The sequence below is a fragment of the Oryzias latipes genome, chromosome 12 (genome assembly GCF_002234675.1).
Source record: "Oryzias latipes chromosome 12, ASM223467v1".
In the NCBI taxonomy this organism is placed as follows: domain Eukaryota; kingdom Metazoa; phylum Chordata; class Actinopteri; order Beloniformes; family Adrianichthyidae; genus Oryzias; species Oryzias latipes.
Genome location: NC_019870.2, coordinates 29,658,074 through 29,676,277, shown reverse-complemented (window position 1 = coordinate 29,676,277; position 18,204 = coordinate 29,658,074). Strand labels below are relative to the sequence as shown.

Here is an 18,204-nt window from a genome sequence, read left to right as displayed (position 1 = left end):
CCTCTACCAGCAGCTACCTTCATGTCTTCATCCTCTACCAGCAGCTACCTTCATCTCTTCTTCATCTTCTACCAGCAGCTACTTTCATGTCTTCATCATCCTCTACCAGCAGCTACCTTCATCTCTTCTTCATCTTCTACCAGCAGCTACTTTCATGTCTTCATCATCCTCTACCAGCAGCTACCTTCATGTCTTCATACTCTACCAGCAGCTACCTTCATGTCTTCATCATCCTCTACCAGCAACTACCTTCATGTCTTCTACATCCTCTACCAGCAGCTACTTTCATGTCTTCATCATCCTCTACCAGCAGCTACTTTCATGTCTTCATCATCCTCTACCAGCAGCTACCTTCATGTCTTCATCATCCTCTACCAGCAGCTACCTTCATGTCTTCATCCTCTACCAGCAGCTACTTTCATGTCTTCATCATCCTCTACCAGCAGCTACCTTCATCTCTTCTTCATCTTCTACCAGCAGCTACCTTCATGTCTTCATCATCCTCTACCAGCAGCTACCTTCATCTCTTCTTCATCTTCTACCAGCAGCTACCTTCATGTCTTCATCATCCTCTACCAGCAGCTACCTTCATCTCTTCTTCATCTTCTACCAGCAGCTACCTTCATGTCTTCATCATCCTCTACCAGCAGCTACCTTCATCTCTTCTTCATCTTCTACCAGCAGCTACCTTCATGTCTTCATCATCCTCTACCAGCAGCTACCTTCATGTCATCATCATCCTCTACCAGCAGCTACCTTCATGTCTTCATCCTCTACCAGCAGCTATCTTCATGTCTTCATCCTATACCAGCAGCTACCTTCATGTCTTCATCATCCTCTACCAGCAGCTACCCTTATGTCTTCATCATCCTCTACCAGCAGCTACTTTCATGTCTTCATCATCTACCAGCAGCTACCTTCATCTCTTCTTCATCTTCTACCAGCAGCTACTTTCATGTCTTCTACATCCTCTACCAGCAGCTACTTTCATGTCTTCATCATCCTCTACCAGCAGCTACCTTCATCTCTTCTTCATCTTCTACCAGCAGCTACCTTCATGTCTTCATCATCCTCTACCAGCAGCTACCTTCATCTCTTCTTCATCTTCTACCAGCAGCTACCTTCATGTCTTCATCATCCTCTACCAGCAGCTACCTTCATGTCTTCATCATCTTCTACCAGCAACTACCTTCATGTCTTCTACATCCTCTACCAGCAGCTACTTTCATGTCTTCATCATCCTCTACCAGCAGCTACTTTCATGTCTTCATCATCCTCTACCAGCAGCTACTTTCATGTCTTCATCATCCTCTACCAGCAGCTACCTTCATGTCTTCTTCATCTTCTACCAGCAGCTACCTTCATGTCTTCCTTCTCTGCATCCAGAATCATCCTCTCTGGTCTTCCTTTAGACCTCTGGCAGCTCTGGACTCAGCATCCTTCAGTCTCTCATCTGGACATGTCCCAACCATCTCACTCTGACTTTATCTCCAGAACCTCTTCCATGTGCTGTCCCTCTGATGTCCTCATTCCTGATCCATTCTGGTCCCTCCCAAAGAGAACCTCAGCACCTTCATCTTTTCATCATTTCAAAAGAATGGATCAGTTATCTGAAGTATATTTATACTGCAGCATGTCTGTTTTGCTGAAGGTTTGATGGTGATGTCATATTTTATTCCAAAATGACATTTTCTCAATGCTCCTTGAGGACCATTTTGCCCAGGGCAGGCCTGTGGGCGAGCATATTTAAGTTAGCACGTACAGGTGTGCAAGTAGCTTTGTTGACGTGTTTGTTGTGAAAGAGTCAGTGTTTATAACCTCAGGCAGTACTTTGTCTGGAACGATGCCCATTAGAAAGTCTGAGTCTTAAAGCCTGAATGCTAACAGTTACTTTTAAAGTGCAGGGTAACAGTGCTGAATTTTGAATTTGAACCACTTACCACAAAGAGGCATCTGTCCGATTAAAGATTAAAGGCCCGTGTCTGGACATCTTATTTTCTGTTTTGCAGGTCAAGCATAACGTATTGAAAGATATTTCAGTCTCTTACAGTTGCTAAAATACGTGTTAGTTTTATGTGATGTAAAGTTGGGGGCATTGTCAAAAACCCAGTGGATGTCGTAAACACAATCTTTGTTTCACTTTACAGACTTTTGGTATAAGAAGGTAATTGTATGGGAGTGACAGACATACGTCTACTACCTGTGCAGAGGTGCAGAGGTAGAGTCGTTGGCTCCTTTGGCGGTCTTTCCGGCCGTGGTCTGGGTGTCTGAGTGGCTGATGTGTCTGACGCTGTCACTCGGGGGGCGGATTCCCTCGATCTGCTTCTCTGCACGGGTGTCTGGAGACCCCTGGCTGCCACTGCTGCCTCGCCTATGTCTGGGGTCTTGGTGTGGGGGTAACCAGGCACTCCAACTCCAACACTCACCTTAACACAGGTGCCTGCTCACCTTTGCCCTAATAGATCATCTGCAGACATGGAGGGATGAAACACGCTTGTCATGTTTGTTTGGTCTTATGTAAGTGCTGATATGTATTTGTGTTGTGTATGTCTGTGTGAAGGTTTTTGCATCCAACAAGTGTGTTTGTTAAATTTGAGTGTGTGGATGTGGACATGACCCAAACCTTTTGATAAGCATTTACATTTGACAGTCAATGATAAACCTCTTGTTCCACTTGTTCCTTTTTTATTTAATGGTTACAGAACATTCCAGGTTTTTCTTTTCTAGTGTCCCAGAAAGGTAAAAAGAATCAACAAATGCAAATGCATGATCAGACATTTTACCACAAGAACTGGCTGAGATCTTGTGAAGAGAGGGATCTGCAAAGAGATGGATTAAGATAGGATTTCAGAAAAAAAGTCTCAGTGTCTCTGACAGAGTGGCAGGAAATGTGTGCTGTAGGAACCTGAAACCGACAAAAGGGGACGGTTCAAGGCAGAACATGACCCAAACCAAACTATAACTGACAAAAACCAAAGAATGTAGGAGGCGGGAAAGAGGAGCTCAAAGGTTTTCTGAAAAATGGTTTGTGAATATCGTCGTTTGTTAAGTCACCATGGAATGGAAAAAATCCATTTGCTTGGATGTGACAGCATAGCTTTAGTCACACGTGGTTTTAGGGTTGTTCTAGTCCGTAGAGGGTCGTAGAGGGGAGGGGCTACATCTTCAGGACAGTGCAGGTGTGTCTTTAAGTTAACGGTACGTACATTTGTTACACATGGGACACGTGTACTGTGATGTAAGTTTTATGGTCTAATAACGTACAGGTGATGCTGTCGTACGGCACCCTTACCCCCCACTCTAGTCATTAGTTCTCACTGAAAGTAACACCTCACTAATGACTAGAACGTCCTAAGACACCAGGAGGACGTCCGCACAAACTACACTCTGATTGGCCAATTTCCTCATTTCTAACAGTCAGGCTGCAGCAATGAGCGTGCACGGATCACGTGGACAGCTCTAACTGGCTCCTTTCTCAGTCTGCAGCATAAGGGGGGGGTCAAAAATAAAAAATTCATAGTCATGCGATTAATTTTTTGTGCGATTATTTATTCATGATTTGTAATTAATTTAATCCAGTTGATCTATTTTTAGCCTAACTTAGTAACTGCTGTAAAAAACTCATTTTGAGGTTCTTTTATCTACATTTGTGACATGGTGGTGCAGTAATGATTTAAAATACAACTAAATAAAGTGGCTTATAAAGATTTACCATTATAACAGACTTCCAACATTTACTTTTACGCCACCAATGGGGATCATTCTCAATATCAAACTTTACAAAAAAGTTAGATCAAGAACCATCACGTGCAGAATGCTGTAATACAACACAAAACACAGCAGGAACACTTCTGCGCTATCCAAAAAATATTGACCACAAACTTCTTATGAATGCCAAAACACATATGTTAGCATCCCTTATTGCACAGTTTCCCGCCTGTTGTAATCAGCCCTCCATGTACCCGGAGCCCGGCGTAGCCAGCATGATCGCTCCAGCCCCGTGGACCCTGCAACAGGCTGGCGTCCTGTCCAGGGTTTACCACGCCTTCGCCCAACAGTAACTGGGATGGGCTCCGGCAACCCCGGCACCCCGAAAGGGAAACAGCAGGTTGAGAAAAAGGACGGATGGAAGTCCAAGACGAGGACGGTCACACCGATCGTCAACGTTGGTTGGTACTCCACCTGGTGAGCGAGTCACTGAACACGTCACGTGCCCTAAACGGAGTCCCTGATTGGTTGACGCAGCAACCTCGCCAAGGTTCACATTTGGCGTCTGTACCATTGACATTGAAATCAGGTGAATCAGGTGTGAACTCAGTTTAAGGGAGCTTATCCCACAGGTCTGTGCTTACTTGTCTTACTTCACCGTTCTCTCTCTTTTCTCCCAGTTCACCAACAGTGAAGGTTTGTGACTACATTTTTTTCTGTGTTTTGTTGTTGCATCATTCAACAGTTGCAGAGGTTCTACCTCTCCTAGAATACTCTTAACTCCGGCTGGTATTTGAGGTCAACATCCCAAATGCTTCCCATCAGGCCTGCTGCGGCCTGGTGTGACTATGGGGCTGCATACAATATTAAAACACAATCAGCAGACGCTCATTTACCTGCACCACTGCACACCACACTGACACGCCTGCAGCACCGTCCCACACACACAAGCCTGCCTGTCGTTTTGGGCCCTACCCCTTGGAGCTTCAATCAGGGGTCTGGTTCTCTGTGACAGAACTAGAAATGAACGACTAAATGTTTGATGAGAAAACCTGGTGAAGGATGCGTTAAGTCTGTCATATGTGTGCAAAAAACTAAACGTACAATTTTTGCTGCATCATACATTGCACACATTGTAAATTCAAGAACAAGTTTTCATCGAATAGTGAATCATGTGACTTTAGTGAGCAGCAGCAGGACCAGTTTTGTCAAAGCGCAGTGTTCAATGAATTCAGCTTTGATTCTTTTAATACTGAAGCTGTTGCCTCCAACAGCATAATAACACACGCTTTTCAACACAGACTTATTTCCAACAGATTCAGACGTGGAGAAAAGCAGCTTTGAGCCGATATGCAACACTTTGTGTAGCCGAGCAAGGCAAGAACTGGGATTTGTTCAGCTTCCAAGAATTGTGTAGAGATCCTTGTGTATCTAGAGAACCTGGCTGCAGACAACAACACGACACTGAGACACCGTTAACCGGAACCCGGAGTCCGGAATAACGTGCAATAATCTTTATGTGGATGTTTTGTGTTTTTAGAAACTGTTTCAGATCCGTGTCTTCATCTCATGAGAGCAAAAACCAGCGCTGTTGGTCTACTTTTGTTCGGTCTACCTACAAATACCTGCTTGAACAGCTACAGTCTGATGGAGCTGTGGATGCTCTTGGAGTGTCCCACCACCTTTCAGACTCCACTCACAACAATCTAGGTCCTTCTTTCCATCTCTTACCTGGTCCATTAAATTTGTTAAAGACAGTCATTTATCTTTTATAGTCGATGAATCCTAATAACATTGGTGACGCTCTGTCTAATAGCAGCAATGGGGAATCATTTCACTAGGAATTCAGAAATGAGGAATCTTTAGTGATCTGCATGCTGGAAATGTATTTTCTATTTTCACAGGAACTTTATTTGAAATGCTTATTTCAAGCCTCTCCATGTATCTATTTTATTTATCTTCTTCCTTTAATGTTCCTGTTAGGATAAAGAAATCCTTTTTTCTAAAGACCCTGCTGAGATTCATGACCTCAGAAAAACAGGGGTGGCTGCATGGTGGTGTAGTGGTCAGCATCCTCACCCAGCAGCTTAAAGTCCCTGGTTCAAATCCCAGTTGGGTTCCTCCTGTGTGGAGGTTGCATGTTCTTCTCGTACATGTGTGGAATTTTGTCCAGACACTCCGGCTCTCTCTCAATCACATGTTTTCTTCCTTTTAACTGCCTGATAACAATATTTCCTCCCTCCTCCTAACATCCAAACCCACCACCTGTTTTCTCGATCCCCTCCCAACATCCTTAGTTATAGCCTGCCCCCCCCACTCTCCTTCTGCTCATGGCTGCCATTATTCACTCCTCACTGTCATCTGGTACTGTCCCATCACTTTTTAAAATGGCAGCTGTTAAACCCATCCTGAAAAAACCTGCTTCAGATCCCAACTTATTCAGTAATCTCCGTCCAATTTCCAACCTTCCCTTCATTTCAAAAATTCTTGAGAAAATAGTCGCCTCTCAACTTTATGATCATTTAAAATAAACAATTTAATAATCTCCTGGAACCTATTCAGTCCGGTTTCGCCCCCCCCCCCCACAACACTGAGACTGCTCTGTTCAAGATCACCAATGACCTCCTCATTGCAGCTGACTCTGGGCTCCTTACCATCCTCATCCTCCTGGACCACCTGCAGCCTTTGATACCATCTCTCACTCCATCCTCCTCCCCCTCGGCATCACCTCCACCCCCCTTCGTTGAATCCACTCCTACCTCTCTGACCGAACCCAATTCATTCAGCTTAAATCCTTTAAATCTCAGCCTTCCTCTGTCTATTCTGGTGTCCCCCAAGGTTCTGTCCTTGGTCCTCTTCTTTTCATTACTTATCTTCTTCCCCTTGGCAATATCTTCCGTAAATTTTATGTTAATTTTCACTGTTTTGCCGATGACACCCACCTCTATGTATCAAGCAAAGATGATTCCTCTCTTCGTCCCTCCTCCCTCCACTCCTGTCTATCTGAAATCAAAAACTGGTTCACTTCAAACCTTCTCAAACTCAGTAGTGATAAAACCGAGCTACTTCTCGTTGGTTCCAACTCCACCCTCTCCAAAGCCACAAGTCTTACTGACCCCCTCCTTCAGTCATATCACCCCGGTTCTCCACCAGCTGCACTGGTTTCCCAGAACCTCCAGAATCCAATTCAAACTCCTCCTGTTCACCTTTAAGGCCCTCCATAACCTGGCTCCTCCTCATCTCTCCCACCTCCTCCATATCAAAACCCCCTCCCGTTCTCTTCTGTCCCCCTCCGTTCAGCTCTCTGTCCGTCCGCCTCGTCACCATGGGAACCCAAACCTTTCAGCTGCTCGGCTCCCAAACTCTGGAATTCCCTCCTGATCTCCGTAACATAGACTCTCTTCCAACTTTCAGATCTAAACTCAAAACTCATCTGTTTATTTCTGCCTTCCCATCCTGATTCACTTCTGATTTTGTCTTTTATATTTATTCTGCTTTTAATGTCTCTTTTTGTCTTTGTTTCGTAAAGTGTCCTTGGGTTTCATGAAAGGCGCTTTAAATAAAATGGATTATTATTATTATTATTAAACCGTAAAAGTAAAAAACACTGACATTCTTCACTCTTATGTCATTCTATATGAAAATAAACTCACATTTTAAATATATCAAAAGATTTTGTTCTTCATAAAAAAGTATCCTGTCAAAATTGCCCAAATTCTAAGCAAGCAAAACTCTTCTCGGCTTCTCAGCAAAGTCTGTATTTGATGTTCGTCTCATGGTGCCGTCTTAGATTCTATTCTTTCATTACCGCCACATTTGCTCTACCAATGAGACAAACAGGTTCAGCAGTGATGTCAGAAACATTTATTCTGCCTCAAATCGGGTCTTAAAGTCTTTGTTTTAAGAATCAACTTTTTCTCTTTGGCATCGTGGGGGCCAGTGTTCCCCACATCAGCTGAAGCAATGCATTGTGGGATCCGTAGTGACATTGATGCCACCGTTATATTTGGTTGGGAAAGCTGAAGCACTGCATTGTGGGATCTGTAGTGAATATGTTACCAGCTCTACATTTCGCCGGGCCATTATTACCAATAATATAAAATGATCTTGCGGGCGGGATAGGATTGCGGGGCGGGCTGGATGTGGCCCGCGGGCCCCGACTTTGACTCATGTACTGTGTATTATTCCCAAGAGTTGGAGACCATCCTGTCTGAGGGGAGAGGTTCACTCTGCGACTGCTGCCGTTTTTTCACATGAGAACAGCCGTGCACGTTCACCTGCAGCCACTGCAGAAGCAGGAACAAGCCTGCATATTTAGGAGCTGCAGGGAGGGTTGTGTTCCCATAGAGGCACGGAGGAGTTTTGTTTTCATCCAGTGCTGATTGGGGCCTTCAATTTGCATGTATTGGAAACACAGTGAAATGAATGTGTTCAAAAGCAGAGCCAAACCTTTTCACTCAATCATTTAGCAGCTCTATTCAAGGCAATCAGATTACAAAAACAAAAACACTCAAGAATGCAGTTTGATGATCTTCTAATTATACCTACTTAGCCGATGCTTAGTTTTTTTTTCTCTTTTTTCCAGCACATATCTCCACCTTCAAGTACCTTAAATCATTTCTATACATGCATTTTTTGCTTTTTACATCCACAGATTTAAATTTGCCATGCAGTCCTGATCTTTGATGCATTTCAAACTGCATATTTTACTCAGTTTGTTATGCATTTAACGCAGCTGTGTTTTTCCTCCTGTTGCTGCTTTTAGATCATTTTTAAACTCGTGGACTTGGACTTCTCAAAAAGGAGTGTTAGGTTGTTGTCCTCATGATTAATGTCTGTCATTTGTTGTCAAACTCAAAACCAGGAATAAAGAATCAGGAAAACTGAAGTTTGAAAACTGCTCAGAAATAAAGATGCTGACCTGTGGGTCGTATCTGATCTGCATGTGTTCATCGATTGTCTTCACTTTGTCATATGGCTGCTGGTTGCTGTGTTACTTCCTGAGCCATCTTTGGGTTTTTGTTCAAATTGAGCACACGTTGTGTTATTTTTGTGTTAGTCAAATGTCAAATGGCTACAGTGCAGATGCTGTTGCCCTGTGGGTTCACTGTGCTGAATGAAAAGACATATCTGATCTCAGTGGGTCTCTCCTGATTTCTGCTTTCAGGCACCGCTGCACCACCACGCTGTTTGTGTCCGTCCAGTGAATTTCAGAGGAAGAGTGTCACCTCTTGACGATGTTTTGTCCTTTTTCACTCTTTCTCAGAACCTGGTGTGAGCAGGAACATCCAGTTCCTCCAGCGTCCATCCAGAGTGACAGCTCTGCTGGGGACGGATGCTGTGCTGGAGTGCTCTGCCTCTGGCTACCCAACGCCGAGCATCCAGTGGAGGAGAGGAGACGAAGGGATTCAAAGCTGGTCTGTGTCTTCCTTTTTCTATAGATGTTTTTGAAAATGACAACTGCAAGAGTCCAGTCTCAGTGCATCATTTTCACTCTGCATAGTGATGGTGTTCTGTGGGGGTTTGTCTAAAAACTAAATGAAAGAGGACGTTTAACCACGGATTGACTGAATGGAACTGTCTGTCTCTGGTGGATTATATTTCTTGTTCCTCTGTGCCATAAAACCTAATTAAGCTGTTGAGAGCACATTAGTGGGGCGCATTACTGCTATAATTAATATTTCCTTTTGTTACCATGGACACACCTTTTAGACACACAGTTGCTGCAAATTCATTGTCACTGTTGAGCCTTTTTAATAAGTAGATCTTAAATACTAAAGAAAATAAAAATGCAAACATCAGCAGTCACTCAACAGCTGGACACAGACTTTGAAAAAGTCCACAGACTGGTTGAATAAAACCACAGAAGGTCTATATCAAGGTCCAGACTCAACACTTTACCATAAACTGTCAAAGCGCTGCCAGTTTGTTTCGGTCGTAATTAGTTGTTTTTGCAGTAGAATAATATGAAACTTCATGACTTGTAGCTTTAAGATTTAGGGTTTTGTTCAGACTGGACACATCTGGTTGGATAAAAGTGAAACAGAGTTTCTATTCTCCGATAATCGGAACAAATTTTCAGTCTGAATACAGAGACCGGGACTAGGAACTGCTCTGGGAACGTGATGTAAACAGATTATGAAAGAAGCAACCAATTATCTGCATTCAGTTTTATTTATACAGCCCAATATTACAACAGACTCATCTCAACAGGCTTCACTAATTGTACAAAACCTATGCAGACTCATTAAAACAACCTTTAACGTGACACACATCAGTTGTCACAGTTTTCCGGAAAATCTACATAACATAAACATTCATCAGCGAATCTTCATAGCCTTCATAGCCTCCTCAGTAACCGCCCCGCAGCACGCCTCCACTGTACCAGAGTACAGTGTTGTACCTGACGTTGATACAGACGTCTAGAATTGGTCAGTGAAATAGAAAGTTTGAATCAGTGAACTATCGCAACTATTATTCCTTTTCTCTTTGCCCCACCCTTGAAATTCCTGCCCAATGAGTATAAAGGTCTTTAGTCACATGGTTTTGTTTGCAATTTTTGGTTTGAAACAGGAAAGTCTGATTGACTACAGTCTGTATACAGACCAAACGCAAAGTTCAGGACTTGATCTGGACCAAATTAAGAGGACTCGGCCCAGAACAGCGGACTTTTCCAGTCTGAATGCACACTAAATTACGCAGAATGCAAAGAAAAATGTGAACACTGTCTTTCTCTCTTTCTACACAGGAACAAGAAGTATTCTCTGCTTGCAGGCAGCAATCTGATCATCAGGAGCGTCACCGACGACGACTCTGGCACTTACAGCTGTACAGCCACCAACAAAAACCACAACATCACGGCACAAGCAGAGCTCAGCGTTCTAGGTGAGCAGACGCCGATCCGGTTGGAGAGGTTGCTGCAAAGCAGAGGCTGTAGTCATTCCTGGACGGAGGTTTAAAACAAAACAGACTCTTGTGGCGTTTTGTTTGACGTCTTTGAATGAAGTGTGGGCTTTTTTTACAGGTTCATGCAGAATGAACAGAAGAAAAATATTTTCTCTGAGCAAAACTAAAGTGTTTGAAATGGGCAGCGTTTCTGCAGGACATTTCCTCTGCAGTTCCTCTATCTCCATTTGATCCTGCGTTCCCTAAAAGAATCAATGCCAAATTAGTTTTCTATTATTGTGAATTTTGTGTCATGTTTATAGCAAAGATGTGAGTCAAGCTAATCCTGTTTTTGTCAAGTCTGAACACGGCCTGCCTGTATTTTCTGGAAAAAGATTTGTCATGTTGGTCTAATTGATGACAGACAGGAGTTTTAAGGTGCGTTCACACCAGACGGCACTTGAGCGTCGGGGCTACCAGTTTCAATATTAAGTCAATGTACGGATGTGATCTGAGGTCCAATCAGGGATTCAGCTTTGGGCACGTGACGTTTTCAGCGACTCGATCAAAGTGAAGGACAATATATCCAATATGGCCGCTCGATGCAGGGATTTTTCTCTCGATCTTCCATTTTCTTAACCTGCTGGGGTTACCGAAGGGTGTCCAAGTTCCTGGTGGGCGAAGACGGGATACACACTGGACAGGTCACCAGCGATCGCAGCCGCTACAACAGCACCCGCAGTCCGGCCGGACCCTGGGCGGCGGCGTTTGCTAGCTGCAGCGCCATGGACTCTTTGACAGGCTGGTGACCCGTCCAGGGTGTACCTCGCCTTCCCCAAACAGTAAGTGGGACGGTCTCCAGCAACTCAGATCAGCAAGTGGACGAGTGAGCAACGCACTGTTGAAGCGGTTGGCTGCCCGGCAGACGGAGAGCCGTCAATCAGTAAATCTGCCGCCTGTCAAAAGAGAGGCGGCAGACTCCAATTTGATGCGCGAGCCGCGCCCGGTGTGTTCAGACTTGTTGTCCTACTCCGCTGTGATTCATGCAGTTCAGGTCAGCTAAATACACGTTAGTTCTAACAGAACCCAGGAACATAAAGAGTCTGAGTTTTCTGTGAAAAACAAGCAGCAGCAACAGAAAACAAGTACCTCTCACTGTCGCTGAAGGCATTAAGAAATCTGACTGGAGATTGTTAACAGCCTGACGTGCCCCCAAAACAAAATAAACAAAATGGAATTAAATTGGTCTGCATCTCTCTGCTGACAGTCTGAGGGAAGCAGAAACACAACCGGAATCAAATGCCGTCATAAAATATGAAATCGACATTTGCTTCAGGAAGTTCTCATAAATAAAATATCTTTGTATGTATTGTCTGACTGCTGCTCAGCTGCCGCTGCTCCACAGCTATTGCTCTTATGTGACTTATTGTAATATAGAATGTTTTCAAAATACCAGGACTGCAAGGTGGTGGAGCGGTTAGCACCCTTGCCCCACAGCAGGAAGGTTCAAGTTCAAAACCCCACTGGGACCCTTCTGTGCGGAGTGTGCATGTTCTGCTTGTGCATGTGGGGGTTTACTCCAGCTTCCTTCCACAGTTAAAAAAAATGTGTCATAGATTGATTGATTGATTTTAAATTGTTCCTAGATGTGAATATGAGTACATGTGTTTCTGTTTGTAAAAATCCATTTGAGTTGTGAAATACAATCAGGATGTCCACTCCAATAATGAATCATGAATAAATAAATACATAAATAAATTATATTTCCATTGAAAGGAGTTTGATAGGTCCTGCATTAAATTACACACAAAAACGTTTATTTCCCTCAAACCGGATCAACACAAAAACCTCTTCTGGACCCATTTTTGGCGGACGTACAGGACCTCGCAGTCCGGTTTATTAGACTCATTTCTCCACACTAATAATTCTGCAAACAGACACAGCAGTGTCTGTTTTTTGAGAGCAAAGCCTGCTGAAATCAAACAGAAGCAGCTGTTGTTTGTTCAACTCTCAGGGGCAAATCTGCAAATGAACCTCTAGGTTCTCAGTCCCCCCCCCTTTATTTCTTTGTCTGTGTGTCTCGGGTGGGTGCTTCTGTTTTTGCTTCTCGTTCATTTTCTGTGTTATCCTGTTGTCAAAATGGCCCACGGACATCACATGATGTTTCCAACATACAGGACTCTGTGTGAACAGCCGCATGTTGACACCTGAAAGATGGTCATTAGTTTCATGTTTGCTGCACAGCCTCAGTTCTGGTTTCTGTCTTTGGGAAGACGATGTCTGATGAGATGCAGGCTTGTCCTGTGGATTTACATTCAAATTCTCATTAAATTATCGCAGATGTATCAGAAATGAACCACGTAAAAACCACAGACTTTGACACTTACAGCACTGGGCAGAAATCACACTGCTTTAGCACCATGGTCAGCTCCCGCTGTGAGTCCTCACAATGCTTTGTTTTAGTTGAACAGTCAGCTGCTAGGCGCCAGCTAAGGCGGCCTGCTGAGACAGGCAGCCTACCTGCAGCTGTGGAGATGCATGAGAATGGCCTGGAACGCTCCCAGAGTCCACGCTCCCAGAGTCCATAGTCCTAGAGTCCACGCTCCCAGAGTCCACGCTCCCAGAGTCCATAGTCCTAGAGTCCACTCTCCCAGAGTCCACGCTCCCAGATTTCACGCTCCCAGAGTCCGTAGTCCTAGAGTCCAAGCTCCCAGAGTCCATATCCTAGAGTCCACGCTCCCAGAGTCCACAGTCCTAGAGTCCACGCTCCCAGAGTCCACGCTCCCAGAGTCCACGCTCCCAGAGTCCACGCTCCCAGAGTCCATAGTCCTAGAGTCCACGCTCCCAGAGTCCACAGTCCTAGAGTCCACGCTCCCAGAGTCCACGCTCCCAGATTTCACGCTCCCAGAGTCCATAGTCCTAGAGTCCACGCTCCCAGAGTCCACGCTCCCAGAGTCCACAGTCCTAGAGTCCACGCTCCCAGAGTCCACGCTCCCAGAGTCCACGCTCCCAGAGTCCACGCTCCCAGAGTCCATAGTCCTAGAGTCCACGCTCCCAGAGTCCACAGTCCTAGAGTCCACGCTCCCAGAGTCCACGCTCCCAGAGTCCACGCTCCCAGAGTCCACAGTCCTAGAGTCCACGCTCCCAGAGTCCACAGTCCTAGAGTCCACGCTCCCAGAGTCCACGCTCCCAGAGTCCACGCTCCCAGAGTCCACAGTCCTAGAGTCCACGCTCCCAGAGTCCACGCTCCCAGAGTCACGCTCCCAGAGTCCATGCTCCCAGAGTCCATGCTCCCAGAGTCCATGCTCCCAGAGTCCATAGTCCTAGAGTCCAAGCTCCCAGAGTCCATAGTCCTAGAGTCCAAGCTCCCAGAGTCCAAGCTCCCAGAGTCCATAGTCCTAGAGTCCACACTCCCAGAGTCCACAGTCCTAGAGTCCACGCTCCCAGAGTCCATAGTCCTAGAGTCCAAGCTCCCAGAGTCCAAGCTCCCAGAGTCCATAGTCCTAGAGTCCACGCTCCCAGAGTCCACAGTCCTAGAGTCCACGCTCCCAGAGTCCATAGTCCTAGAGTCCACGCTCCCAGAGTCTATGCTCCCAGAGTCCACGCTCCCAGATTTCACACTCCCAGAGTCCACGCTCCCAGAGTCCACGCTCCCAGATTTCACACTCCCAGAGTCCACGCTCCCAGAGTCCATAGTCCTAGAGTCCACGCTCCCAAAGTCCACGCTCCCAGACTCAATAGTCCTAGAGTCCACACTCCCAGAGTCCACGCTCCCAGAGTCCATGCTCCCAGAGTCCATATTCCTAGAGTCCATGGTCCTAGAGTCCAAGCTCCCAGAGTCCATAGTCCTAGAGTCCACGCTCCCAGAGTCCACAGTCCTAGAGTCCACTCTCCCAGAGTCCACGCTCCCAGAGTCCATAGTCCTAGAGTCCAAGCTCCCAGAGTCCATAGTCCTAGAGTCCACGCTCCCAGAGTCCACAGTCCTAGAGTCCACGCTCCCAGAGTCCACGCTCCCAGAGTCCATAGTCCTAGAGTCCACGCTCCCAGACTCCATAGTCTTAGAGTCCACGCTCCCAAAGTCCATATTCCTAGAGTCCACGCTCCCAAAGTCCATAGTCCTAGAGTCCACGCTCCCAGAGTCCACGCTCCCAGAGTCCACGCTCCCAGAGTCCATAGTCCTAGAGTTCAAGCTCCCAGAGTCCAAGCTCCCAGAGTCCATAGTCCTAGAGTCCACGCTCCCAGAGTCCACAGTCCTAGAGTCCACGCTCCCAGAGTCCACGCTCCCAGAGTCCATAGTCCTAGAGTCCACGCTCCCAGACTCCATAGTCTTAGAGTCCACGCTCCCAAAGTCCATATTCCTAGAGTCCACGCTCCCAAAGTCCATAGTCCTAGAGTCCACGCTCCCAGAGTCCACGCTCCCAGAGTCCACGCTCCCAGAGTCCATAGTCCTAGAGTTCAAGCTCCCAGAGTCCAAGCTCCCAGAGTCCATAGTCCTAGAGTCCACGCTCCCAGAGTCCACAGTCCTAGAGTCCACGCTCCCAGAGTCCACAGTCCTAGAGTCCACGCTCCCAGAGTCCACAGTCCTAGAGTCCAAGCTCCCAGAGTCCACGCTCCCAGAGTCCATAGTCCTAGAGTCCACACTCCCAGAGTCCATAGTACTAGAGTCTACGCTCCCAGACTCCAAAGTCCTAGAGTCCACGCTCCCAAAGTCCATAGTCCTAGAGTCCAAGCTCCCAGAGTCCACGCTCCCAGAGTCCATAGTCCTAGAGTCTACGCTCCCAGACTCCAAAGTCCTAGAGTCCACGCTCCCAGAGTCCACGCTCCCAGAGTCCACAGTCCTAGAGTCCACGCTCCCAGAGTCCACGCTCCCAGAGTCCACGCTCCCAGAGTCCACGCTCCCAGAGTCCATAGTCCTAGAGTCCACGCTCCCAGAGTCCACAGTCCTAGAGTCCACGCTCCCAGAGTCCACGCTCCCAGAGTCCACGCTCCCAGAGTCCACAGTCCTAGAGTCCACGCTCCCAGAGTCCACAGTCCTAGAGTCCACGCTCCCAGAGTCCACGCTCCCAGAGTCCACGCTCCCAGAGTCCACAGTCCTAGAGTCCACGCTCCCAGAGTCCACGCTCCCAGAGTCACGCTCCCAGAGTCCATGCTCCCAGAGTCCATGCTCCCAGAGTCCATGCTCCCAGAGTCCATAGTCCTAGAGTCCAAGCTCCCAGAGTCCATAGTCCTAGAGTCCAAGCTCCCAGAGTCCAAGCTCCCAGAGTCCATAGTCCTAGAGTCCACACTCCCAGAGTCCACAGTCCTAGAGTCCACGCTCCCAGAGTCCATAGTCCTAGAGTCCAAGCTCCCAGAGTCCAAGCTCCCAGAGTCCATAGTCCTAGAGTCCACGCTCCCAGAGTCCACAGTCCTAGAGTCCACGCTCCCAGAGTCCATAGTCCTAGAGTCCACGCTCCCAGAGTCTATGCTCCCAGAGTCCACGCTCCCAGATTTCACACTCCCAGAGTCCACGCTCCCAGAGTCCACGCTCCCAGATTTCACACTCCCAGAGTCCACGCTCCCAGAGTCCATAGTCCTAGAGTCCACGCTCCCAAAGTCCACGCTCCCAGACTCAATAGTCCTAGAGTCCACACTCCCAGAGTCCACGCTCCCAGAGTCCATGCTCCCAGAGTCCATATTCCTAGAGTCCATGGTCCTAGAGTCCAAGCTCCCAGAGTCCATAGTCCTAGAGTCCACGCTCCCAGAGTCCACAGTCCTAGAGTCCACTCTCCCAGAGTCCACGCTCCCAGAGTCCATAGTCCTAGAGTCCAAGCTCCCAGAGTCCATAGTCCTAGAGTCCACGCTCCCAGAGTCCACAGTCCTAGAGTCCACGCTCCCAGAGTCCACGCTCCCAGAGTCCATAGTCCTAGAGTCCACGCTCCCAGACTCCATAGTCTTAGAGTCCACGCTCCCAAAGTCCATATTCCTAGAGTCCACGCTCCCAAAGTCCATAGTCCTAGAGTCCACGCTCCCAGAGTCCACGCTCCCAGAGTCCACGCTCCCAGAGTCCATAGTCCTAGAGTTCAAGCTCCCAGAGTCCAAGCTCCCAGAGTCCATAGTCCTAGAGTCCACGCTCCCAGAGTCCACAGTCCTAGAGTCCACGCTCCCAGAGTCCACGCTCCCAGAGTCCATAGTCCTAGAGTCCACGCTCCCAGACTCCATAGTCTTAGAGTCCACGCTCCCAAAGTCCATATTCCTAGAGTCCACGCTCCCAAAGTCCATAGTCCTAGAGTCCACGCTCCCAGAGTCCACGCTCCCAGAGTCCACGCTCCCAGAGTCCATAGTCCTAGAGTTCAAGCTCCCAGAGTCCAAGCTCCCAGAGTCCATAGTCCTAGAGTCCACGCTCCCAGAGTCCACAGTCCTAGAGTCCACGCTCCCAGAGTCCACAGTCCTAGAGTCCACGCTCCCAGAGTCCACAGTCCTAGAGTCCAAGCTCCCAGAGTCCACGCTCCCAGAGTCCATAGTCCTAGAGTCCACACTCCCAGAGTCCATAGTACTAGAGTCTACGCTCCCAGACTCCAAAGTCCTAGAGTCCACGCTCCCAAAGTCCATAGTCCTAGAGTCCAAGCTCCCAGAGTCCACGCTCCCAGAGTCCATAGTCCTAGAGTCTACGCTCCCAGACTCCAAAGTCCTAGAGTCCACGCTCCCAAAGTCCATAGTCCTAGAGTCCAAGCTCCCAGAGTCCACGCTCCCAGAGTCCATAGTCCTAGAGTCCACGCTCCCAGAGTCCATAGTCCTAGAGTCTACGCTCCCAGACTCCAAAGTCCTAGAGTCCACGCTCCCAAAGTCCATAGTCCTAGAGTCCAAGCTCCCAGAGTCCACGCTCCCAGAGTCCATAGTCCTAGAGTCCACACTCCCAGAGTCCATAGTCCTAGAGTCCACGCTCCCAGAGTCCATAGTCCTAGAGTCTACGCTCCCAGACTCCAAAGTCCTAGAGTCCACGCTCCCAAAGTCCATAGTCCTAGAGTCCAAGCTCCCAGAGTCCACGCTCCCAGAGTCCATAGTCCTAGAGTCCAAGCTCCCAGAGTCCACGCTCCCAGAGTCCATAGTCCTAGAGTCCACGCTCCCAGAGTCCACGCTCCCAGAGTCCTAGAGTCCACGCTCCCAGAGTCCACGCTCCCAGAGTCCAGTCCAGAGTCCAGCTAGAGTCCACGCTCCCAGAGTCCATAGTCCTAGAGTCCACGCTCCCAGAGTCCACAGTCCTAGAGTCCATGCTCCCAGAGTCCACGCTCCCAGAGTCCATAGTCCTAGAGTCCACGCTCCCAGAGTCCATGCCAGCTGAAGTTGGCATTTAGTTTTTTTAACTTCCGGTTTCTGCAAAAACTATTTTCCATGTTAAAATGGTACTACAAGAAATATATATTATTATTTCCGAAAACAGTAGATTTTTTTGGCAGATGATGAGGATTGGATGAAGAAAAATTGATGTGGAGGAAAACTCCTGTTTAGCAGCTTTGTGTTTCATTAAAGTCAAAGAGTCTTATTCAGTTCTTCTGACACTTTTCTCCCCAGAGAAACTTTCCAAATATGTTGTTTTGTTAGTTTTTTTCCCCCCCATTTGCTTTTTAGCTTTAG

The 18,204-nt window shown here is 47.3% G+C and overlaps 1 protein-coding gene across 1 annotated transcript in view; it reads left to right on the top strand.

The window, feature by feature from the left end:
* dcc (DCC netrin 1 receptor) overlaps positions 1-18,204 on the top strand; it is a 280,927-nt gene that overhangs the window by 106,274 nt on the left and 156,449 nt on the right. The window contains exons 4-5 of the mRNA XM_011482137.3: positions 8,975-9,125; positions 10,457-10,593. Coding sequence (XP_011480439.1) covers positions 8,975-9,125; positions 10,457-10,593 — 288 coding nt within the window. The remainder of the gene's footprint in view (positions 1-8,974; positions 9,126-10,456; positions 10,594-18,204) is intronic.